This window comes from Lingula anatina, chromosome 5 (genome assembly GCF_051362555.1).
Source record: "Lingula anatina isolate TDL-2025a chromosome 5, LinAna3.0, whole genome shotgun sequence".
NCBI lineage: Eukaryota > Metazoa > Brachiopoda > Lingulata > Lingulida > Lingulidae > Lingula > Lingula anatina.
The window spans coordinates 23,016,856-23,043,399 of record NC_141771.1 but is presented as its reverse complement, the minus strand read 5'-3'; the positions used below and the strand labels follow the sequence as shown (position 1 = coordinate 23,043,399).

General features: G+C 39.8%; 2 protein-coding genes and 1 long non-coding RNA gene across 3 annotated transcripts; all 3 read left to right on the top strand.

Moving 5' to 3' along the window:
* The first annotated feature begins 223 nt into the window (after positions 1–223).
* On the top strand, positions 224–8,123 carry LOC106156299 (cytochrome P450 3A29). Its single transcript, XM_087013787.1, has 14 exons — positions 224–242; positions 750–815; positions 1,054–1,144; positions 1,688–1,746; positions 2,136–2,232; positions 2,476–2,595; positions 2,992–3,080; positions 3,581–3,732; positions 3,996–4,117; positions 4,447–4,632; positions 4,922–5,068; positions 5,498–5,586; positions 6,369–6,515; positions 7,017–8,123. Exons 2-14 carry the CDS (start codon positions 763–765, stop codon positions 7,279–7,281), a joined length of 1,617 nt encoding a protein of 538 aa, XP_086869913.1. The 5' UTR covers positions 224–242; positions 750–762; the 3' UTR covers positions 7,282–8,123.
* A 2,438-nt stretch (positions 8,124–10,561) lies between these two features.
* Positions 10,562–12,424, top strand: LOC147761914 (uncharacterized). Its single transcript, XR_015334818.1, has 3 exons — positions 10,562–10,744; positions 11,344–11,430; positions 11,672–12,424. It is a non-coding gene; the product is annotated as an uncharacterized LOC147761914 (long non-coding RNA).
* A 6,925-nt stretch (positions 12,425–19,349) lies between these two features.
* On the top strand, positions 19,350–24,120 carry LOC147761913 (uncharacterized). Its single transcript, XM_087014090.1, has one exon. It carries the CDS (start codon positions 20,011–20,013, stop codon positions 24,118–24,120), a length of 4,110 nt encoding a protein of 1,369 aa, XP_086870216.1. The 5' UTR covers positions 19,350–20,010.
* The last annotated feature ends 2,424 nt before the right edge of the window (positions 24,121–26,544 follow it).

The window sequence follows — 26,544 nt, the reverse complement described above, 5'->3', positions numbered from 1 at the left end:
CATATAATGTGTCGTTTCAGAATGACGCACACTGTTGTGTATCTCGTACCCGCTGGGCACTTTAAATACTATTACCAGTGCGTCCCATTTTCTGCCCTGGCACGAGAATTAAAGTTGGCGTCCTACTTTGTGCCCTTCTGTAGGGTGCAATAAACAAGCAACGCATATAAAACTGGTTTGCTCAGTACGGCGTTTTAGTTATCACAATTACACGAGTCAATAAACTGGTCGAAGAAAAAAAAAAAAACAGGTATGTGAGACAACTGCTGTTTATGGATTAACATTATACTTGTACACGTATTAATGATGACTTTTAGTTCATTGTGACGTACTCTAATTAGTTAAGCTTTTTTATTTAGATCTAGCGAAGGTTAGACTGCTTCACAAAACAAACGCATTTGAGACATTGAGCTATTGTATACTGCTCTATATTATATGGATATTATGTTATGTTATGAATATGTCATACGGTTAGGCCACATTATTATTATTATTATTATTATTTAGAGCATATTAGTTCAGCTCTGGCAGAATAAGCCTGAGAATCCGGTTGGAGGATAGAGAACAATAGGAAAAAAAAGAAAAATAATTTAGAGTTTATTGTCCAGTCACAGTCAAGTTTGAAGCATACTAGATTACCAGCATATTTATAGACCAAATGTCAGTAGACCGGAAACACACTGGCTGACAGATGGAAAATAGGTTCAATGTATTTGTAACCGATTTAAAATTTAACTGTTATTTATTTTCAGACTACTCACAATGTGGATGTATTTGGTTGCTGTTATCGTCATCCTGGCGTCAGTATGGTTGTGGTGCGTACAATATTACTGTATATCACTATCAAATATTAATGTAGTTTGGATACCTTCTTACTTATAAAATGACATTTTGGAGATAACATCAGTAAGCCAGGGTGTGCCTTCACAGTAGAATTGAAAAAAATATTATTATTATTATCATTATTATTATTATTTTTATTATTGTTGTTGTTGTTGTTGTTTTGCAATACATGTCTTACTTAAATTAACAATCCGTATTCTTTTCATTTAGGCAGAGGATAGACAGTTTCCGTGTGTTCAAGAAGTTGGGAATCAACGGTCCTCCGCCAAGCCTCATATTCGGAAATCTCACAGAAATAAGGGTGGGTTTTCATTTTAAAAAAATTTCATTTATTAATATGCCCTGTATTTGCCATTAACATAGTTTAATAAATAATAGCCAGTTACACGCACCCTTTCAAAGCAACATGAACAACATCGTGAATCATAAAGTTTTCCCAACGCCTTCACCCAAGTACCTTAAGTTACAAGGGGGCGTGCCAGACATTTAAGCTGATTACATTGACCGTGCCTTAATTAGCAAGAGTTCCCGCGCGCTGAGATAGATCTATCCTGTTGGTACGATAACTTTTATTCTGAACAAATACTTATTGTGTACTTGGTCGCCAGATGACACGGCGTATAGGATGCAACAAGCTGTGACTACAATTATAAATAGGGTTCTTATTTTTTTTTATCAAAGGTTAGACGTAAGAACAAAATTAAAATTTGGGGTGGCCATCTTTAAAGGCAAAAGCCTAGTTCAATTAAGATCCAGAGTTTGTAAAATTAGTCAGAATTTTGGATCCCAAATTGTGAACAACAAAATGCAGCAAATGGTTCAGTGCACTTTAATTTCCATCTAGTCCCAGCCGGTTTGGATGGCATACAAGAAATGGGAACAGTTGTATGGAAAAACGTTTGGGTACGTATTCAAAATGCTCTTTATTTATACACATAATATGTCAATGTATTTGTTATGAAATCCAGCGATGTCATCGGCTCACCAGGAGTGACGCGTATTGACAAGTAGTTTAAAGTGTATCATGTAGCGTTCAGTTCTTTCGTCGATGTTTGAAAAAAACACTCACTTTTTGATTCACTAATTTATTTAGGCATATTTCGAAAACGGACCGATAAAAACGTAGTAAAGTTAATAAATGAAAAACACCCGACGGCAGTGAAAGACCCCAAAACTCTGCGATTAAGAAACTGATCAGCAGGCAATTGTGATAGCCATTATTTAGCCAGATACGTAGATGGATCACCACCGAACCACGTGTATAATGTCACATGGTCTTGTATTTATTTTAGGGTCTTCTTCATCAATTCTCCCAGTATAGTGACTTCGGATCTCGATTTTCTGCAAGAAGTCTTTGTCAAACAGTTCAGTAAATTTCACCATAGAGCAGTAAGTAAATTTTTTGCTAATCCTTCACATTTTATTAGTGGCATTATCATCATAAAAAATTAACCAAATATGCTGCTCACATCATATAACAATCGTGCTTTCATTTTTGATTAGTTGATCGCATATAAGAATAATTACACATCTTAGAGTAATTGAATGTTATTAAAACGTTGCACGCTGATTTTTTTTTACATATGTCACCCAACTGTGCATTACAAATGAAACACTTTGGTAAATTTTTAGATTCCTGAATCTATAGATGCAGAAGACGAAGAAACGGACATGCTTTTTGCCAAAGGAAAACGGTGGAAGCGATTGCGTGTAATCAGCAACCCGACCTTCTCGTCTCTTAAAATGAAACAAGTAAGGGTACATTTGATCGTGGGAAGTAAATCGTCCAGAAAGACACTTAACGTGTTGAGATAAAAGTATTTCCAGTGGGTAATTGAGGTCAATAGTGTGATTTAAGGGTTATGTCTCAAAGGTAGCATCCGTAAAGACAGTGGTTTATTTTCCAGACAAAGAAAGGCCACAAGAGACAAACAGAAACATATGTATCCACTTTGTAAACAGTAACGCCAATGACACAGATTAGAAAATAAACATTAACAAATGAAAATAAAAAAAAATGTAAAAAAAATCCTTCTTTTTATATACTAGTGCCAGGAAATCGCTAATGACAACTTTTTAGGGGAAAACACGATTTTCTTTTATTTACATACTGTTGTAAGTAACATGTGTAACTGCATTTCATGGCAGATGGCGCCACTGATCCAGGATTCGGTGAACAGCCTGATGGAAGCGATGGAAAAACGTTGCGAGGAAGGAAAGCCATTTAATATACATAAGTAGGTATTGTCGAAATCCTGTTTGATCGACTGAATATTCAAGAACTGAAAATTAGATGTCACATGGGATCTCACTCAAAACCGTGCGATATACCCCAGGTCTACCCAATTACCAGACTCGGCACCGAACGATCCCGAATTCAGTATGCATTTCACAGTATCATACCCCGGAACAAATTTTGAGATGAGATGCGCTACCAATCCTGCTCATAGTCATCGCTATCACATCGTGTACCAGGCAAGAGCGACTGATACTTCGAAGCCCGTACTGAAGCACACTTTGAAAACGGGTAGTGTGATTCGATCTTCCGGCGAATTTAGGATCATTCGCTGCCGAGTCTGATGGTTGGGTAGGCCTGTGCTCGTAGTACTTTAATTGAACTCTAATCATCTGTAAATCATCTCTCTCTCTCATTGTCTTTTAAAAGAAAATAATAACCGGCGTCTAAAGTCTAAAGCTGGTTGTAATTTCAGGCTGTTCAATATTTTTGCTGTTTCAGTGAATTCCAAGGCCTCACCATGGAAGTCATCGGCTCGTGTGGTTTTGGTCTCGAGCTGAACTCAGTGCGAGATAAAACGTCACCATTTCTGGCAGCATGTCGTAAAGTGTTCTCCGGGTCACTGGTGAGGATGGGGCCCTTCTTTATTTCCGGTATGATCACGTGGTGTCAAGGTCATCTAGTACTACTGCATGGCTGTAACGTCACAGTGTCCATTTGATTCGTTAACAATTTGGGCTTTAAACGCTAGATATAGACCCAAGGATCAGGGAATCGATCAATTGTCCTTTTTTATTTTTTACCTGATTTACCTAATATGGCGCCACGCCAGGCATGTTGCGTTACACTAATCATCAACGCTTTTCAGCAGGAACAAAATATGTATTTGATCTGTTGTTTATGCTTTTGTTTGCAGGGATCTTTCCATCGATGACAGGTCTAGCCAAGGTGTTGAACAAATATCTAATGAGACAGAGGAGGCATGACATAGGCGTTCTGGTCAGCGCTACGATACAGTCCAGATTAAATGATCCAAAGGTAAAATATATAAGACTAAAGATATATATATATATATATATATATATATATATATATATATATATATATATATATATATATATATATATATATATATATATTTAATTTTATAGTTGATGTAGATAGATGCAAATTAGACTTGATTTGTTAAACTTAAAAGACCAAAACGTTGATTATATTAAACCCATGGAATGAGATGAGATGGCATATATCAGATGCAGTTCAAAAACATAAACACATACCTGTGCACTCCTATGGGCAAACATGTTAAGTATTTCATTGACTTGAAAAAGAATGACAATTGTTTAAAACATGCCACAAACTTTCAGTCTCGACGCGTGGATCTCCTACAGCTAATGTTGGATGCCAAAACTGACAACCTGGACTCGACTCCACCCCAGGCGATGACAGACAGTGACGTAATATCAACACAAGAGGAAGGCGAAACGGGTCAGCAGAACGGCTCTTCGTCATCCAAAAGCAGATATTCACAAAAGGCGAAACTCACAGAAAGGGTAAAAAACAATTTGGTGTGTGTGCGCGCGTGTGTGAGTGTGCGCGTGTGTGTATGTGTGCGTGTGTTTCGAATGAGGAACCCCATGCTTCACGACTATGCACACACCTTAGCTGACACTTATTCAAGCCAATTCCGCTGTAGCACAATATGTTAGAACCTGCTACAGTCTATAAGTGGCATTTGGAACTAAAAAGCAGTAACTTAAGTAACCGTTTTTAAATGAAAAATTCTGGTGGGAGAACATGAATGACAAATCACTGATTATTTACTTTTATTTAAATCTTTAGGAGATCCGGGCGCAGTGTGCGTTGTTTTTGTTCGCAGGGTATGAAACCACCAGCACCGCCCTGGCCTACGCCGCCTACCACCTAGCAACGAGTCCAGAGGCACAGAAAACTCTCCAGGCGGAGGTAGACCAATACTGCACTGATGAGGTAGGTGTCTGCAGGGAAACAAGTCTCTTGAAGGAAAATAATTATATACTGAAACAACAGTGTTGCAACATACATTGCTAAATTCAGATACCAGTGGTTCCATATTTAAATAGTTGGATTCAGGCGGCGCATTTGCACCTACTTTTTAAAGTAAATGGAAGATTAAAAAAATTAAGCGCCAAGATCCTATAAAAGTATGTATTCAAAGTGTTTCAAAGTATTAAAACTGCGGTAGTGGGATGGATTTCCGAGATCATCCAATTGTTGCGCATGGTTTTGATCACATGACGCAAATGTGTCAGGTTGATGATGTAATTTTATGGTAGTAATTAGAGATGTTCTGCTCCTTTTCTCTCCGATAAGAAACAATTCTGTAATGTTAATTCACTCAGTTTCAAAGCTATGTATTACATATCAAAACTCTTTTAGGGTCCTCCATCGTATGAAACCATAAGTAAGATGCAGTATTTGGACATGTTCCTTAAGGAATCGCTACGACTACACCCTATCGCTCCAGCGTAAGTGGACTCACTAATGCAAAATTAATTTATGTCTCCTCCATCCCAGTGCACCACAAACTTGCATAGTCCCATTTATAACAAAAGAGAAGGCAACAAAGTCTATCGGTTGTTCGTGATTTGGCCAAACAAGGCCGCTTTTATTATATAAACTCACTATCCTAATAATTTTAACAATAATAACAATGTAGCAAATTGTTGCCTACATTAAATGTTATGGCCTTAGGGATAAAAATTAAATAGGAAATATTAAACGAGACTCATCATCCTAAAAATAATGATGTGATGAGTCAGCAAAAGTTATTATTTTCAAACAATTTTGCACAAATTTCGTTTGTGGGGTTGCAGAGAGGCCCCCACTATGCAACGGTTATCGTAAGCTGTGACCCACGATAAGCAATTATTTGACAACAGTAGTGCATCTAATTTAGCTTGTCTGATTGCAAAGGCACGGTCAATGCATTGCAGGACTCGCAATACAATTCTACTTAAGTACCGGCATGACAATGCTGTTAGCAGGTGACCTAACCCCTACTCCACTTTTTTTTTTTTTTTTTTTTTTTGAAGGGGGGTCGAGGTTCCGTTTTTCTCATATGCTGAAAACAGCTGGAAGAGTGCACTCTGTAATTGCCATGCTATCCTAGCTTCCGCCGTACTTGTTGATTAGTATAAAAGTTAACAGTTTTAAGTTATAGCTAGGCGTTAAGTCTCTTTAAAATGGCTACTTTTCATCATGGACTCCTTTGTCAAACTGCTTCTATAAACCAGTCTGTTTTCACTAGTGGACCAGGGAGAACAGCCCAGGAATCCAGCACAGTGATGGGTGTTCACATTCCCAAAGGCATGAGTGTCCGCTGCAACATACGCAGTATCCACATGGATCCCGAGCACTGGGGACCCCCAGACCCCAGCCTCTTCTGTCCTGAACGGTAAGGTGCTGCCATCTATCGATAACCACATGATATTGATTTGCGAATCACTTGTTCTGAATGCGCTTTCAAATAAAGGTGTGGAAATATAACAAGATATCTTTTGGAGTTTATATATGAAATGCTTGAGGTCTTAATGTTTCAGATTTATCACAATACCTTTTCCTTAATGATATTTAGTGAAAATTTCATTTTTGTTTTTATATTGTTTAAGTTTGTACATATAGTGTTGGCATGATCTTGTCATACTGGCTACATTCATGTTTTATGTTCCTTTAAAAACCCTTTTAATTTTTCATTTTTCTTCGAGATTCTTGATGTTAAATTCCATGATTTTTTTTTATAAAATACCTGGTTAAAACATGCCTCTAAATATTTAATTGTATGTTTAACAATATACTCAGCTAGGTATATATTTATGCTCTGCAACAGTCGTGTGTAAATATGGTTCACGTGACATGACGTAACTCTACGTCATCTTTGTGTTGTTCTTCTGTCCAGGTTCACGGCAGAGAGGGTTGCTAAGCGTCACCCTATGGCCTGGCTTCCATTTGGGGCAGGCCCCAGAAACTGCATTGGTATGAGGTTTGCTTTGATGGAGGCCAAGATGACCTTGGCGTGTCTCGTGAAGAAGTTCAGCGTTGAGACCTGTGCTGAGACGCAGATTCCACTGGTTCACGTAGCTAGGGGCACAGTGCAGCCGGAGAAAGGTGTCACCGTGCGTCTTACAAGGCGGAATACAGTGGCCAATAAGACCGAAGAATAAACACATTTATTGAACGTATTCGCAAAATTACATCGGCATTGTCATGATTGACAATGTTGTATGACTAATACCTGTCAGCATAATTTGCTTACATGCTTATTAAGTAGAAAAAGTTGAGGAATGTGTTCCATTTAAAACGTTCGATTGTGCGGATGGATGTCTAATTTAGTTGACAAAGAACAGCATTATATTTTAAAGACATCAGTGAAGATGACTATTACTGTGAACATGTTTTATGATATGTATATGATTTATTTTTAATTAAAATATATCCCTTAATATTTTATCATTATATTTTTTACAGACATATTACGTCACTTTGCATGTTTTTTAAAAGAACACTAGCTAGGGTGTTATAAATTTCAGAGTCATCAGTTACGATTACTATTTCTGTGAACAAATTTTAAGATACGTTTATAAATAACTTCAACTTAAAATATGTCCCTTAATATTTTTTCAATGTATTTTTACAGATATGTTATGTCACTTTGCATGTTTTTTTAAAGAACACTGGCTAGGGTGTAATATATATATATCCAACGTAATTCCAGCTCCATAGTTTGAGATGTTGAGATGTAAATGTGCAGTATACCAATTTACAGTTATGGGTGTAAATAATATTGCATTTTCTTTTTTATATATATAAATCGATTTATCAATGTGTTGTATTGCTAAATCTGACCATTTTATTGATTTACAAGTTCTTAGAATGACAGTAATTTGTCAGACTTTCGCGACAGTTCCTGGAACAAGGTTAATACACAGTAGACTTGGTTTAGTTCCACACACGTTATTGGTATTTCTGTTCTTTTCATGATAAATACACTATATTTATTTATTAATGATTGTTGTTATCAAATAATTTTCACTTTATTCGCGCCATCTGAAGAAATTAAGAACGCATGACCGTTAACATTAACTAACATAGGTGTACAAAAATAAGCATGCTACCGCGGTCTGCTACAAGTCAAGCTAGTTTTTATCCATTAGTACAAATGATCAAGTGCAAAACAAGCGTCTTTGGGAGCATTTCCATAAACCCATTGTACTACCTGGATCGATCTAAATCTGCGGGGATTCTCGCTGAATTGCATTCAGTGTAAGTGGTTAAAATGTCAAGCACATCTGCCCAAGCTGTGAGGGGTAATCAACGATAGTGAGTTACCCCCTCGTTACACAAAGGGCATACCAAAATTGAAGTTGCTTACACTAAATGCAATTTTACAAGAATCCCTGCAGAGTTAGATCGATCCAGCTACATGCAGTATGTTGGATTTATGGGAACACCCCCTACGGGAACGCAGTCTTCATAGAGATCACGTAAGCTTGTTAGCCGGGGAAATTTTAACACAGCTCCACTTTAGACTCCGTCCTGTGCGTTCATTCTCAATGTTTCACAAAAAGACGATGACAAAAATCTTAAATGCCAATGTTCACTGGAGATTTAGTAGAACAATTTTAATGGATAAATATTTACCCGCAATTGATCAAATAAAGTACAGCCTTGGAAGAGCTAATGTTTTCCGGCCCATGCCTTGTACCCATAGCGTTAGAGAAGTCGGATCAAAACTAGTCATTTGTAAAAAAAAAAATAAATAAATGATTCAATTACAAATAAAATTTTAGTCTAAGATAAATCAGAGAGGTGCGTTTTGATGTGTTTGAAACATTATGTCTCGATAGTATGTTTGCACCAAGAGGAAAGAGGAAAGAGGTGGCTAAATCCCGTAAGTGGACAATTAGTATACATTTAACGTGTATCTTGTATTACTTTTAAACTGGTTTATACTATTGAGAATGTATAATATCCCCACCTCCACAGGTGACACCTTGCGGAGCCAGCGTGTACATGTATAATCCAGGGTGCAACTGAAAATAACCTTGCTCCGCGAGTCTATTATAAACAAGGCGCCATTTATAACCAGTGTCCCTGATTAGCGCGGTAAAATACTAGGACGGCGTGTGGCATTTTAAGAACAGACATTCTCAATGATATTTTATTCTCGTGAAGCAATGATATTTTGCCAAGTCCCATGAAACGGGGTGGTTTTGGAGCAGACTTTGTCATCAAGATCGTGTGTGATATGAAACATCAGTAATCAGGGGAAATAGTTGCCTTCTAACACAGGCTTGTAGCCTGCAGTTTCAGAAACACTGCATACGTGCCTAGCACACATGACGTGTACTACCCGGCTACCCCCCCCCCCCTCAATCACACACACACACATACACACATACACACACACACATACACACACACACATTACAACTCTCCCACTGCTACAACAATTTCAGAAAAAAGTGGACATTCGTTCATCAACATACAGGTACTAATCATTACTTATCCAAATAACGTATTAACATCTTTTGCTACGTGACGACAAGTATTTGGTCTTTTGAAAGCGATACATGTATATAACATTGCATGCCCCGGCCATTCGTTGACACACAGATGAAACAGTTAACACCCTCTCCCCTCCCCCAGTCTTTCTCTTTCTATGATGAACATATATTGTCGGAGGTGATGTCACTTCTCGCATTCAGTCTTAAATATGAGCATGTGTTCCTTGGACACTTCAAGGGTATAGATATAGTGACCAGTCGATACATGGACTACGTACACAACAACCAAGTTTTCTTAAAACGTGCTAGACGCCCTATGTTAATGATTACATCCACACTTGTTCCTAGACTGCTCTTATTTATATTAAGCCATAATGTTTCAGCGACAAATTCCCAGTTTGGCGACATACTCTGAATAAATGACATAAGGGTATTTCTTTTAATTGCAAACCGGGTAAGCTTCTATGGAATTTGTGGTGACAAGCAACGGACCAAGCCACAGAAACCACATAAATACAATATACCTACGTGCACATTTTTCACGAGGTAATTATAGTATGAATTTTTTACCCTTATTCTAGGTGCAGTTCTTTATGGGGAGCGTCACTCTTGATAAATTTAGAAATTTGTATTCAGATCGTCACAAATAAAGTGATTAGCGACAACTTCTCCCTTTTGGCCCAGGGTGCCATTTTTTTAACATGCGTAAAACGTACGTATGTGTGGTAACCGTGCAGAGAGAAAAACCTACCCACATGCTTTTGATACTAGACACATCGTTAACATTAAATCATTTGCGGTTGCTTTCGCACAAAGGGAAATCAACTGAAGCCCCCATATTCCAGATCAGACTTCATGGTATACAGACAAAGGCGCGTGCATACATTTCAATGGCACTATATAAATATATATTTTTTTACATTTCAATTTATGATTCTGCAATTTGTCTGAGATGAAGGTCACCTCCATTACATCGTAGCTCAAGTAAACTATCTAAATAAGCGTGACTTACACGTATGACACCAGACGTTGTTTTCGAGAATAAGAGGCTGCAAGTATTAGACATTGATAACAAAGGGAAGCAGAGAATCGAGCCACCGCTTTAAGAAAGAGACTTCAGGTAGAGTTACGAAGAGCTCCATATAGACATTTTGCTCTAAAGTCGTTACTTAGCTTTAAAGTCAAAGCCTTCTAAAAATAACAAAAATATTTAAGACAGGCCTCCTTGCGTCATAGTGGACATCACAAAATATCTGAAGTCAGAACTTATGGCAATGAAACTGATATATTAATTATTAGTGATGAAAGTAAAACTTCTGAACAATCTTCATTATCTGTGCTTACCTACACTTTTAAGTAATTAAAATTACCTTAATATCTCAGTGTAACTCGAAAATGTTGACATTTAGATCTGCTTGGCACTTTTTTCATCGCTTGTTAACAAGTTATGCGTAACAAGTTATGCAATTATCAATGAACAATAAAGCAAAGCTTTGCCCAATAAATGTTAGAAAACAGAAAACGTCATTTACTCAATTATGTGAAACGGATAATGATATTTTTTATCGATTTTGATTAATCTCACTCTCTTATCAGGGAATATTTATTTGCTACAATCCATTATTCACAAGTTATTAGGGGATCATGCACGCTGTAGCGATTCGTTGATTATTAACTTATCCAAAGGCTGTTTAATTTGTTCGTTTTATTTTCGAACAGCTAACCATGTTTGTGCTCAATCTGTTAACTGGCACTGTTTTACTCACCGCTTTTAATGGATACAGTTACGGACGGGATGTGGTGGAGGTGAGTTTTCAACATGCTTTACATTATGCACGATAAATCAATTACATGTACTTAATCACGGAAAATATTATACTTATAACGTTAATGAATTCTATTTTAGGGAACATGTCCTTTGAGAAAATATAATATTGCCATAGCAACTATTTCAAAACAGGATTCAATTAGATGCATTGCTAACATCCTTTAGAAACTGTTAATTCATCGACGAGCAATTTTCCATCAATTTCCAATTAATTCACAGGTGCTCAAGACGTGCAAATATCTGATCTTTGGATTCAGAAATTAACCTTGTGGTTTAGAATTATGGACAACAACAATGACGGTTTAGTCTACAAAGAGGATTACGTGGATGAAGTGGCAAAACGAGCTCAACAGGTTCTCTCCCCATGGAGGGCCAAGGCTGTATACGGACTAATGGCAAAAGATTGGCAGGTTTCATTGCCAAAAACGGCCAACACAAAACAAGCAATTAACCTCAATAGGTGGCTTAAGTTATTTGAAATGGACCTCTTAAATGCATCAGTGAATGAGCATCAGTTACACTGGTGTTCGGACTGGTTCCATGTTTTAGATGTAGACTGCGATGAAGAAATGTCTGCTGACGAATATTCCAACTTTCTAAATATAACACGCAACATCTTGCCTCCTGAAGAACTGTTCAATACCATTGACCGACACCACAAAAACAATATTAGTTTGGAAGAGTTCTTATTTAGCTGTAACGATTATTATTTCGAGATGAAAGACAGCAAAACAGCCCTGTTGTTTGGATCTCCAGGAAATTAACTAAATATAAAACCCAATGAGGGTCGAAATTATCACATAAATGGATACCAATATTCGGAATGGTCTGAAATAAAGTAGGGGGATTTTTGAAGTTGCTTATTCATACGATATTTTCATAGATATTTTCAATTTGATCCAGAAGAAAGTATTGTACTTTTCGTCTTTTAATGATCCCACAAGTCCGGGGCTACACAAAACGCCGAATCAAATGACTACGAATAAAAAACTAAAACATCTTATTCCCCAATTATATCATCCCAGGTACTTTAAGGTATATGTGTGGGTACTTTCGTGTGTTCAAGGGAATGTTTATATGTACATGTATGAATTAACTGTTCAAATCTATTCGACATGGGAATTTAAATAAACATTAAATGTACATTTGAACTGACTTCAAACAAATCCAACATGCCAAGGGATAAACTAGATAAATCACTTGATTCACCTTAAAATATATTTAAACTGCTACTTTCTTTAAAATTTTGGTCGGTGATTTGACCTAATTACCTGACATACTAATCTGGCCCGTTTATATGGAGCACAGAAAGCAAGCAGAGAAAATCATTCAAACATCAGTTTTCCGATGTTATGAATTTTTTTTCTGTTTTTTCTATAAGGGATATTATTTGAACTATATATGCATGATGGCCTTTGGACGGCTCTCGTGGCAAAACTTTAACTTCAATTCTTTCAGCCCTTATCCGTCAATTTGTCTATAGTTACCAGGAACCTTGATCAAATTGTTCTTCAGAGCCAGCGACATACTAGTAATAACTATATAATTGGTTAATCATTAGTAATTAGTTAATCATTTGAGAAGACCTGACGAATCGACGCTGTGGGTCTTATACATATTAAACGAAAGGTTATTAGTAGTTAGGAATGTGGTTTTCGACCTGCAAATTGAGAGGCGTTATATACTTTTTAATGTAATTTTTTTGGATGAACCTTGAACATTTTGAGGCGCAGTCTTAGTAAGCTGCTATTTTTAGCCACTGACTGGGTCCGATGTACAATTCTTGCTAAACGTAGCAAGAGCTGTACACAGGAGCTGTTTTTTAACTATTTACTCTGATTGGAATTTTAATGACGACCATTTTATTATGTAAAACTTGTTGATATTATAATTTCATCTCGGACCTTTGTAAGCAAATTTTAATGACGATTATAAAAACTTGAAAACCCAAAGCAATGTTTACGAATTACTGCAATTTTTGAGTCTTAGTAAGCTGCTATTTTTAGCCACCGACTGGGTCCAATGTACAGTTTTTGCTATGTTTAGGAGCTGTTTTGGACCTGTTATGTAATTATGACGTAACAACACGTAATCAATCTGTCCATTTCAAATGGGGACCCCTGGGGACCTGTTACGTAAGTATGACGTAACATCACGTAATCATTTTGTTCATTACCACCGGGAACCTGTTATGCAATTGTGACATAACAACACGTAAGACTAACTGTGACATAACAACACCTAAGCCTATTGTTTTATGATCAATTAGTGGGTTACGTACCGTTTCAAACATCAACGAAACTACATATTGCATTAAAAAATTAACTGGCATCGCAACATCACGTAATTCCATTGTTTTTAGATTAATTAGAATGGCCTTTGGATGCAAGAGGATTGTTTTATGAATTAATTATTGTTTTAAAATCAATCGAATGCAACAACAAAAGCAGAACAGTCTTTTTAATCAATTTATTTTTATCTTTGATCAAGACCACTTACTTGAATGTTATTTAATGTAGGGTGCGTCTTATCTTGACACAAGTGACACCTGTTGACACCATTTTATCCAGGAGGCGGCCATCTTGACCTTGGCACGTGATACACCAACTGACCTATGCTAAGAATTATGTAACATTCAGCCCCCCTTTCCGTTGCGGTACTGCGCTCGACACAAAAGAACGCAAATAAAAATGTGTATTTAAAATTGCAGCATAAACAGTTAGAGTGCGTCGTTGCCATGGAACAGCGTTGTTTATTGCGTCCTACTGGGATTATAACTGGTACACAAGATCTATATATCAGTTCAAAGCAGGCACACGTTCGCCAAGGTAGAACTTAAAATGTTGTTTTACATTAATATCGTAACTGAGGACGGAAGAATGTTTTTTTTTACAATAAGCACGGAGGAGATAATGCTCCTCCTACTGATGGCGGAATTAGAAGTTCCGTATGGGTCGGAGCGAAATCCAATTATTTTGGATTAACCGGTAAGTGTTACCTATGTATTCATGTTTTAACGTAATTAAACTTGATTTAATTTAAACAATATTCGCGTGATTTCTTCAACGAGGTCTATAAAACTCATCCCAGCAGACAAATAAAACATGTCAAGTGAGTATACATATATCGTTGAACTTAATGTTTGTTGATTTTTCTAAAATTATTTTTGAGATTATTTATCTATTTATTTTTTAGCTGAAGATTTTCATCCTCAAACCTGTACGTTGTGTATTGTACGTTGGCGGGAGCAATTACCAAACTGACCACTGCAGGGGAACACAGAGCACAGAGAGAGAGAGAGAGAGAGAGAGAGAGAGAGAGAGCAATAACCAAAATGACCGCTGCAGGGGAACACAGAGCACAGAGAGAGAGAGAGAGAGAGAAAGAGAGAAACATATGAACTGATACCCTCTGCCACGGTCGCAGATGATTTTTTCACAAGTCAATGTGTTTATATAAATGCATGAGACAACACAAAAACTCTGGACTGAGTTTATTATAAATAATTACAGCAAACGTCAACGTCAGTATTAACAAATTGGTTTTCTCGGTGAAAAAATAAAACTTTATTAATCTAGATTTGAATCCATGTCCATAGTTCATCTTCTTTTTTTTACCATTAATAACTCACGCCGAGATACGAGGCGCCTTGGATTAACTATTAAATAAAATTTCAAATCAATAGAATTTCTAATTGATTATTTGCGGCATTTAATCTAAAAAAAAAAAAAAAACGCACACAGTAGCCGAATGTCTATTATTTCATGTTTTAGTCACTGTAAACTACGTCGTACGTTGATTGGAGTCTCGATTCCTCAGCTTGAGTGGTCCATGCCTCGTCTTCCGTGATCTCTCCGAGAAGCCTCTCTTTATCTTCTCCAACACGTAAGATGACGGCCATGACGTACGGATCGTTTTCTTTTTTCAATTGGGCCTGGTAGTGGTCGTAGGCTTTGAGGATGTGGCCTGCGGTGACGAGCTCCAACGCTTGGTCGAAGAAGCGAAAGGCGGACACCGCGAAGATCGGTTCCATGCAAGCGTGTTGCTTTTGGCTGCCGTGACCTATGGCGCAGCCCTCGCACTCCTCAACGGCCAGGTGTCGAATTTTTCTTTTCATAAAGTACACATATAAGTGACGGACGGCCGTCAGGCTGGCGTTGGTGTTGGTGTTGAGTGAGGTTGGTTCCTTTGTCATTTTCTTTTGAACCTCTGCATCGATGTCATTCATCATGGCGAAAAGCGGCATCCAGTCGTTGACGGTGAGTTCAAAGCATGCGGAAGAAAATTTTGATTGGTAACTGAGTTTGCAGCTTGAACCACTCACCGATATTTTATAGTCGTTTTGAATGAGAAGGTTCAACGCTTCCCCACTCGTCATCGCACGGTTAATTTCTGAGGCGTTGGACTTCAACTCTGCCCACGCACCTGGGTTGAATCTGACTTTCTGCTTGTTCGTTTTATCGGTTAAAACTATCAGCATTTCAAACTTGAGGTTGAAGCACACCGTCGCGCAGAACGAATTTCCGAAGTTAAAGAATGTAGCCATCTCTCTGAGCTTCAAAGTTGGATGAAGATGTGGAGTGATACACGTTGTAAAGGCGGGCAACTTATATAGAAGGCAGCTCTGGCGTTTTTCCAAGACGCCGATTGTAAAATAACCTCCTGGAGAGAGAACTGTATTTACTTGTCCGATTTTGAGTTTACGTTGTGAAAAGAATGGTAAACACAGCTGAGTGAGAAATTACCCCCCTGGAGAGAACTGTATTTACTTGTCCGGTTTTGAGTTTACGTTGTGAAAAGTAAAGCAAACATAACTGAGCAAGAAATTGTCACCCTGAAGAGACCTTTATGTACTTGTCCAATTTTGAGTTTACGTTGTGAAAAGAATGGTAAACACAGCTGAGTGAGAAATTACCCCCTGGAGAGAACTGTATTTACTTGTCCAATTTTGAGTTTACGTTGTGAAAAGAATGGTAAACACAGCTGAGTGAGAAATTACCCCCCTGGAGAGAACTGTATTTACTTGTCCGGTTTTGAGTTTACGTTGTGAAAAGTAAAGCAAACATAACTGAGCAAGAAATTGTCACCCTGAAGAGACCTTTATGTACTTGTCCAATTTTGAGTTTACGTTGTGAAAAGAATGGTAAACACAGCTGAGTGAGAAATTACCCCCTGGAGAGAACTGTATTTACTTGTCCAATTTTGAGTTTACGTTGTGAAAAGAATGGTAAACACAGCTGAGTGAGAAATTACCCCCCTGGAGAGAACTGTATTTACTTGTCCGGATTCGTCAGGTGTGCCTTTTATTACGAATTCGACAACGTTGCTTGCGTCTGAAACAGCAGACGTCGGGCGGACCTCTTCATCGGCGGTAGATATAATATCCGTTTGATAAGCTTCTCGTATATTAGAAAATAGATCAAGTTCTGTTTTAACGATTGGGTTGTTCATGACTAAAAATTTGTATCTCGCGTCTTGGCTGGACGTGACCGTTTTGTCTTCGTTACTTTAGTTCTTCTGACTTTTTTAGGTGCACTGTTCTTATTTATAGTCATGGAGTTTAAAGTTTTTCTTACGACGTCACCATTCACATACAAGTCTGGTGCACGCCTCTTTTTAGGTTTTCTTTTGCTGTGGTCTGACTGGTTGGTCTTTTTAATTCCAGCATTTCAGCGCGTCGAGGTTGAAGTAGTCGCCCACCACCTCTTTGAGTCCTTGCACCATGAAACTTGTGTATAGAACCCCCGCCTGCCTGTGTCTCGTATCTTCTCACTAATGCTTGATAAACAGGATCCATTATTACAATAAGCTTTTTCGTCGAAAATGTAATGTTGCGATCGTCTTCCCACTATCGAAATGCACAAGTTCACCCGTGTCGCGACTTATATCTATTCGAATGGTATCAATGTGATGTTGACTCAAAGGAATGTAAATAGGTGAATCAAATGTTTTTGTAACAACTTCCTCATGTTTACTGTCGACGCCGACGATCCTCAGTAAATTTGCAGACGCATCCCCCACCAACTGGTTTTGTATGATATCTGCGTATACATAGAGCGAATTAAAACCCAGCGTCATGTTGGGAGGGTGAGGAGCTATCGCGTCCGAAGTTATCTGAGTGTCCGTTGCCCAACCTAACATTTTTCCTACATCGCCGGTAAAATCAAAACTTGCACCGGAACGTAAATGAACTGTGACCCGTCTCGATATAATATTATACCCTAATGTGATGTTTGTTTTTCCAATAGTTGATAGGTCATCGTGGATTGTGGTTATGAGGTCATTGACCGTTCGATAATATCCACCAGGGATAGTTAATGTGTTTGTCTTCAAGCCATCGTAATACGTCACGGCACTGTCTTTTACATTTTTCCACGTTTTTGGGTATTGTAGTTCCACTAATGCAACTTCGTAGTCGCCGTCTAAATGCAAGGTTGATGACAATTTTGTCTGGAATGACTCGGCTCTGTTGTTCGGAAAATATTTAAAACTGCTGTTGGATGGTAGGATAACGTGAAAGGACGAGGCCATCGCTCCAACTGATCTTTAAGTGCAACGACATATCCTTTATACCGTTTTAACGTCTGATGCTTTGACCCAACTATTAAATTTTTTCGGGTAACCTCGCCATTGAACGAAATGTTCCCTCGATTTACCCTTGCCTCTGGATTTTATAATTTTTTCTACTCTATACACATCGTCTTTCTTCACGACGCGAATCATTTCAGGCTCGTACAAGACACCCTCTATCTCTTCTACTTCGTAATCTTCCACCTTGTACACCGGCGGTGACCTGTTTAAACGTTGCTTTATCGTAAACAACTCCTGCTCGTAGCCTTTCGCAAAGGGAGACCTATGTTTGCTCAACCTTACTGTGTCTCCCACCTTGAATTTAAACTTTGCTTTTTCAAAATTCATATCCCCGTAAAGGTTTTTCCATACTGCGTCTGAGTTTTTTTCTTTCGAGGCCTCTTCGAGATTTCAAACTTCTGTTAAAACGTTCCACGATCGAACTTTTTCGTTCCGACTTTGTTGTAAAAAAGGTTATTCCTTGTTCTTTCAAGTATGCCTGGAATTTTCTATTTGTAAATTCTGTTCCAGCATCTGTTTGTAGGATCGTCGGTTTTCGACCTCCCGCTAAAATACCACTGAAAGCTTGTAGCACGCTATTAGCAGTTTTTGATTCGATGGCCACGGCCCACGCGTACTTTGAAAATACGTCAATCACAGTTAACAAAAATTTCATTCCTTTATTGTATTTCGATAATTTGCTGAGGTCAGCTAAGTCGGCTTGCCATTGCTGATCCGTACGACCAACAACAACGCGGTTGGTACGGAATCGTTTTCTGACTTTAGCGTGTAGCGTATATGTATCTTGTCTTGCCAAGAACTCTTCGATTTGCTTACGCGTGATTTTCTTTTTATCTCTTCTTGCCGCTTTATATAATTTCAACGCGCTTCCAAAACTAGCTGGATTGGAAGGATCGTAATATATTTTTTTTTAAGTAACCATCTATCCTACTGTTTGGTGGTTCACTTTTTCGCATGATGACCTTCTTAGTTGTCTGCGTTTTGTTTCACACTACAAAGTAAGGTTTTGATGTAGTGCCGTATTCTTGTACATGTGCAAGGTCGTTGCTCGGTTTCTTTGTCGCATTCCGTTTCATCTCTTTGGTCGTTGACTACATCTGTCTGTCCCTGACAACACGCAACTACACACTTAATATCGTCGCACTGGATTTTAATGGATGGACTTGCCATAACAGTTCTCTAAGAACGCAAAACGTTAAATAGACACTCTCATTCGATGACGACTTTAAAAAAATACAGAGTAACTTTTTTTAAACCAATCAGAATAGGGTATACGGCCTAGGCCATGGATCGTGATCCACCTCATCAAAACCTATGTTCAACAGTGTTTTCACTGTACTGGGTGTGTAGTTAGTTTTCTTTTCAATCGAGACAAACAGCTGCACTAATTCGTGTCGCTTTTCGGGGGTCAATGGAACATTTAGAGGGTTCTTAAATCTCTTGTCGACGTTATTCATGGTACATTGCGGACTGTGGCGCTCGTGTTCGACGTCCGCCGCATCTCTCAACGGGTCCCAGTTTCTAAGACTGACCCGACAGTTGAAGCAAAGGACCGCGTCGTCTGTATTTGACGCCTCTTGGTCCCTGTAAAACCCGCTGATGGCTAGAGGTATGGGATTAATGAGAAGTTTACCGGGCCAGTTTAGAAAACTGAGTATCCTATCTTCCTCCCTACAATAGGGTATTCGAAAATGCGAGGGCTTGTCTTCGGGAGCGGAATCGGTGAATACCTCGTTGTCATCCATTCTTCAAATGCCCGATGAAATTGTAACGTTTGTTCTTATACTCTTTTCGTTAGCCAATTAAAACTGTGGTAATATCCGTTCCAGAAAAATAACCAGTCAAAATTGAGATATATGTCAACCAATCATACAAAACACCAGTGGGTCATTTCAACCAACGGCATTATATTTTCTTGAATTTCATAACAGTCTACATTTATCTCTCATTTCAGATCGATAGCGACCATGGTGCACAACAGATGCGAAGTGTGCGGAGCATCTTTTAATCGTGCTGGCGACCTTAAACGCCACAGGCTCACCCACACGAAGGAAAAGGAGGTAGCATGCCCCGAATGTGGGAAGACCTTTGCTCGTCGAGATAACATGAACAGGCATCGACGCCTCCACCCGGGGACCTCGAGCGAAGAAACGGAACCAGAGGCCCCGGTGAAAAGACCCAGGATTCAAAAGGGGTCGGGAGCCGCCGACCGCGTCGTCATGCCCGACAATCTTCTGCCCCCGGACGTCGACTCGTCAGTCGCCGAAGCGTACGAAAGTCACTGGAACAGCATACGGACCAGATCCTCGAGGGGTAACAAACTCCAAGACTGGTACAACGTTAGATTGACCACTCTTCAACCCGATGCCCTTCGAGACGACCTAGAGCGGATCTTGGAAGACCAACGCACGGCCTTCAAGATCAACGTGTCGTACGGTTTTTTCCTAAGAAATAACGAGACCGGGCAGTTGAGGTACTTCCACCCCAGCAGCAACAACCATTGCTTCTTAGAAGCGCCCGCTGTGATCCGCCACCGCCAGGATCTCGATGGTTTCTTTGAGCACGTGACTACCAGAGATATCTTGGAGTGCGCTCGGCAGGAGCGGCCCAATTCGAAGTGGGTGGTAGACACGGTCACCAACGCCACGTTTTACGTGACGAAGCTAAAGGACCACCCCATCGGTTGCGGAGTCGACCTGCCTGACTACGTGCTACACAACAAGGGTCTCGTTGCTCTGCAGAAAAACAACCGAGGAAAAACGTACCGCGACAACCTCTGTCTCTTTCGGTGCCTCGCCTTGCACAGAGGTTCGTCCGTTGCGGGTCTTGAAAAGACGACCAAAAAACTCTTCGAAGAGTACATTGGACGAAAACGCAAAAATTTCAAAGGCGTGCCGGTCCATCAACTGCACAAGATGGAAGCCCTGTTCCAGGTAAACATTGTCGTGTACGAATTGCAGGAAAACGAAGACGGTGACGTGTTTGCAGAACTCGTTCGTCGCTCTACTGACAGGTACGACGACACCATGTCGCTGAACGTGCACGAAAATCATTTTTCGTACATCAGCGACGTGGACAAATACTGCCGCTCGTTTTGCTGTTCGAGGTGCAGCAAAATGTTCAAAAGCAAGTGGTGCCTTCAGCGTCACGAACAGACCTGCGACGTCCTCGTCGAACACCGTTTTCCTGGCAAGGCGTACACTCCCCAGCAAACCGTATTCGACCTCCTCGAAGACGAGGGCATTTTCGTCACCGAGGAAGACAGGTACTATCGATACTGGGCGGCGTTCGATATCGAGTGTCTGCTACCCCGCACGGAGGAGCCGCAGCACAGCGAAAAGCTGAGTTTAGAACACGAACATCGTTTCCTCAGCGTCAGCGTGTGCAGCAACGTGCCGGGTCACACGAAGCCGAAATGCATTATTTCCGACGGCGAGCCCTCGTTAGCTGTACAAATGTTCGTCAACACCCTACAAGACATGAGCCGCGCGGTCGAAAAGCTTCAAAGGGACAAGTTTACATGGGTGTTTGAAAAGCTTAACGAAAAAAAAGAAAAAGACATTGAACAAATGCTACAGGAAAGCGAGGACGAAGATGTAGAAGACTTAACAAAAAAACATTACTTATCAAAACTTATCCGTAGATTTAGTCAATATTTAATGGAATTACCCGTCTTAGGTTTCAATAGCGGGCATTACGATCTCAACGCCATGAAAACGCTGTTTTTGCCTTTGTTGGCGGACACATTGAAATTTGTCGTAAAACGCAACAACAATTTCATGGTGTTGAAATCGGAACGCCTGAAACTTTTGGACATTTGTAACTATTTGGCTCCCGGATGCAGCTATGGTCAGTTCTTGAAGGCGTTCGAATGCACAGAGTCCAAGGGGTTCTTCCCTTACGAGTGGATGGACTCTTTGGACAAGCTCGAATGCCCTAATCTCCCTCCCCGCGAAGAGTTTTACTCAAAACTAAAACAGAGTAATATCACAGAGGAAGATTACGCGGAGTGCCAACGCGTGTGGGTAGAAAACGGTATGCAGACGATGCGCGATTTCCTCATCTGGTACAACAACAAAGACGTTGAACCGATGCTGGAAGCGGTGGAAAAAATGTTCGCCTTCTACCAAGAAAGAGGTATCGATATGTTTAAAGACGGTATCAGCGTGCCGGGTTTAACGTTGAAGTACCTCTTTCAAAATGTAGGTGACGCATTTTTTACCCTTTTCGACGATAAGCACAGCGATCTTTACTATCTTCTGAAAAACGCCATCGTGGGCGGTCCCAGCATCATCTTCCACCGCTATCACGAGAAGAATGTGACCTTTCTTAGAAAGGCGAATTCTGAAGCGCCCAAGCTGTGCAAAAAGATCGTTGGGTACGACGCCAACGCGCTATACCTGTGGTGCCTCATGCAACCTATGCCAACGGGCACGTTTATCCGCAGACGCGAAGAGTCCGACTATACGCGCGAATATTCTCACCCGCGAGGACGCGAGGCAACGATGTGGTTGGACTGGGTTGCACACTCCACAGGTCAGAAAATCCGGCATCAGTTCAACGGTACAGAAAAGCGCGTCGGGTGCCGTCGGCTACCGGTGGATGGGTTTTGTCGAGAAACGCAGACAGTGTATCAGTACCATGGGTGTTATTTCCACGGTCATCGGTGTCATTTGAACCGAAACAAAGATGGAACCTACAGGGAAATAAACGATACGAAAAAGGTCACTATGGAATCTTTACGCATCGAAACTGAAATTAATAGCGAGTACATTCGGGAGTGCGGCTACGACCTCGTCGAAATGTGGGAGTGCGATTGGAAAAAACTTCATAGCAAAAGCGATGAAGTGAAAACTTTCAGAAAGCGGTACACGCTCCCCACGGAGCATAGGTATCGGCTCACGTTCGACGAGATCCTAGACGCCGTCCTCGGGGACAAACTGTTTGGATTCGTCGAGTGCGACATAGAGGTCCCGTCCAACCTCAGACACAAATTCTCCGAAATGCCACCCGTTTTCAAAAACACGACTATTTCTCGCGACGACATCGGTCCTTACATGAAAAACTTTGCCGAGGAAAATAACATTATGAGTGTCCCGAGACGTTCGTTGATCGGGAGTTTATTCGGAGAAAAAATCGTTTTGGCGACCCCGCTTTTGAAATGGTACTTGGAACACGGTCTTTGCGTGACGCGCATCCACCAGGTAATCGAGTACACCCCGAAAGCCTGTTTCGAGCATTTCGGAAACGCCGTGAGTGACGCTCGCAGGGAGGGAGACAGAGACAAGACCAAAGCCATCGTCGCCGACACCATGAAGCTCATTGGCAACTCGGGCTACGGGAAAACGGTGACCAACAAAGAAAGGCACCGCGACACCGAGTATTGCGGTGAGGCAACAGCCTCTCGTAAAGTCAACAGTCACCGTTTTCGACGTTTAGATCGAATTACAGAAAACGTGTATGAGGTCGAGCTAAACAAAAAAATCATCAAATTAGACCTTCCTCTACACATAGGCGTGATGGTGTATCAGTACGCCAAGCTACGCATGTTGGAGTTTTACTACGACTTCATGCAAAAATTCGTGGATCCGTCCGATTTCCAATACTGCGAAATGGACACGGATTCCGCTTACATCGCCTTTTCGGCTGATAGCTTAGAAGACGTAGTAAAACCTCACATGAGAGCGCAGTACGAAGCCGAGAAACATCTGTGGTTTCCGCGTACTGATACCCCAGAGCACGAGGCGTACGACAAACGGACGCCCGGGTTGTTCAAAGCCGAGTGGGTTGGTGACGGTATCGTTGGCCTGTGTAGTAAAACCTACTACTGTTTTGGGGAAGACACCAAATCGAAATTTAGCTGCAAAGGAGTCAATAGAAATTCCAATGTTATAAATGAACAAAAGTATTTAGATGTACTTTTAAATAAACAAAGCGGCAGTGGTATAAATAGGGGGATACGTTTATTCAACAACACGATGTATTCCTACGTTCAACGCAGAGATGCCTTTAGTTATTTCTATTGTAAAAGAAAAGTGTTAGAAGACGGTGTGTCCACTGAACCCTTAGATATCTAGTGTCTTAAAATAAAGTATTCTTAATAGTTCAACGAAAAACAATTGAAATGTTATGTAAATGTATCTAGTGCATTAATAAATAATTCGTAAACATTGCTTTGGGTTTTCAAGTTTTTATAATCGTCATTTAAATTCGCTTACAAAGGTCCGAGATGAAATTATAATATCAACAAGTTTTATATAATAAAATGGTCGTCATTAAAATTCCAATCAGAGTAAATAGTTAAAAAACAGCTCCTGTGTACAGCTCTTGCTACGTTTAGCAAGAATTGTACATCGGACCCAGTCAGTGGCTAAAAATAGCAGCTTACTAAGACTGCGCCTCAAAATGTTCAAGGTTCATCCAAAAAAATTACATTAAAAAGTATATAACGCCTCTCAATTTGCAGGTCGAAAACCACATTCCTAACTACTGTTATTCACGCTATATTTTCGTCTGTCGAATGGTTGGCATTTGTGAGGGATAAACAGCATGTAGGCGAATAAACTGCACCTTGTACAATACATTTAAATAGTAACTTTCACATCTGACAATTGCTACAACAAATAAGACCCACAACACGTTGCTGCGATTTGCTTGAAAAGTACATACACTGAGCAAATAACATTAATATTGTGGCAAAAAACTACTTGTAGCATATTAATATCGAATCCTGTTATATTACTGTATCTGACAGCAAGGCACGTAGCGTGGTAAGTCATTAAATACCCATTGTACATGTATTAAATAAACCTTTAACAAACGTTCCATTTGGTTTTCAAGTCGATTTAAAAGTAATATGCAACCATGACCGTAAATACACTGCAACATCCCGGGTGAAGGGCGACTAGCTGGATGTAAATAAAACTATCTCAAACAAAGAAATAAGTTGATAAGTTTTTTGTAAAGAAGCGAATCCAAAATTTATAAGAATTGCCATACTCGAACGACTGTTACCGGATAATGAGAAGGCTTTCGCATTCCAAAGTAAATCGCTCGTGAAAAAAAGGTCGTGGTCAGAAATATAATTATAAACCAATGTTACATATACTAGTATGTCCATATATTGTTTAGTTCGGATCTAGTGTATGAAGTCAGGCGACTGTCCGCTGCAACGATTGGTTCATGCAGTTCAAGGCCTGGTTTATTTATGATTTTTTTCTTTTTAGTACATTCACCTTTAAAGGCGGCACGACTGTTCTTTAATTCTTGACGATAGTCCCGGTCTCCACCTGCATCCATGGCTGTTATTATGTACTAAAAAAGAAAAAAAAAATCATAAATGAACTTATTATGGACTTGGCTCATGTAAATATTGTACAGAAATCATTGAATGACTTTTGTGTTTCAATAGACCGATTTCGGGAGGCACATTTCAAATATTTTAACTTGCTGACTTGCTGACTTGCTGATACGCTGACTTGTCCATTTGCTGTACAGACATAAGAGATGTGAATGGCAAAATGTTAACCGAACGTAACGTTGAAATAAAGCATGAGTTACATATATTCTCCACTGTCTCAACGATTTCACACTAGTACATAATATTATGATTTCTCCGTAGAACTGTAACAATACACCATACAACGTTAGAAATAACGGTAAATGCAGGAGAGACCCTACTCGTGGAAAATCCTGTAGCGTTATGACTCGTTTACATTCAAAACAGGCGCGCTACTCACGAAAGTCATGAAAACTACTCACACCTTGTATATCTAAAACAAGGAATCTAGCACTTACACCTTGTAGGTCTAAGGCAAGGAATCTGGCACTTTCATACCCGGCTCCATAAATAAGTTATACTTAATATGTTATACTTATTTATCTACAAAACAAAAAAATTCTAAGTGCCCTTAAAACAAAACAAAACCATTTTACTGAAATCATCTAATGTTCATTTGGAACTAAAAGAACTAACTTGTTGGAAGGTCTACGGATATCCACACTTTGTGTTTTAAGCAGTACTGCTCTAACATAACCTTCAGAATCCATCTCTACCTCTTTAACACGACCCATGCGCCACTCACAACGCGGCACATTTTCTTCTCGAATGATAACTACATAACCGATCGTTAGATTTCGCCGATGTTTCGTCCATTTTGCACGACTTTGCAAGTTCAGTAGAAGCTCTCTTTTCCATCTTGCCCAGAACACATTGGCAAGGTACTGTACTCGTCGCCAGCGTTTGCGAAGATAAACATCTTCTCTCTGGAATACACCTGGTGGCAGGACAGTAACCCGTGATCTGAGCGTCAAAATGTGATTCGGAGTTAGAGAATCTTCATCACGCGGATCCATAGAGACTGTGGTCTCGAGTTGATGATCGCTTCTACTTCACAGAGGAGAGTGTGAAAGGAGTCGGTGTCGAGCTGGGTTCCATGTCCTTGTAAAAGACCCGTGAGAACTTTCTTAACAGACCGTATCATGCGTTCCCATGACCCACC

Excerpts from the sequence above, each read along its gene's own strand:
- LOC106156299 (XM_087013787.1), top strand. The coding sequence starts at position 763 with ATGTGGATGTATTTGGTTGCTGTTATCGTCATCCTGGCGTCAGTATGG. Across the intron at positions 3,081-3,580 it reads AAGCCATTTAATATACATAA|TGAATTCCAAGGCCTCACCA; the intron begins GTAGGTATTGTC and ends TTGCTGTTTCAG. Across the intron at positions 4,118-4,446 it reads CCAGATTAAATGATCCAAAG|TCTCGACGCGTGGATCTCCT; the intron begins GTAAAATATATA and ends ACAAACTTTCAG.
- LOC147761913 (XM_087014090.1), top strand. The coding sequence starts at position 20,011 with ATGGTGCACAACAGATGCGAAGTGTGCGGAGCATCTTTTAATCGTGCT.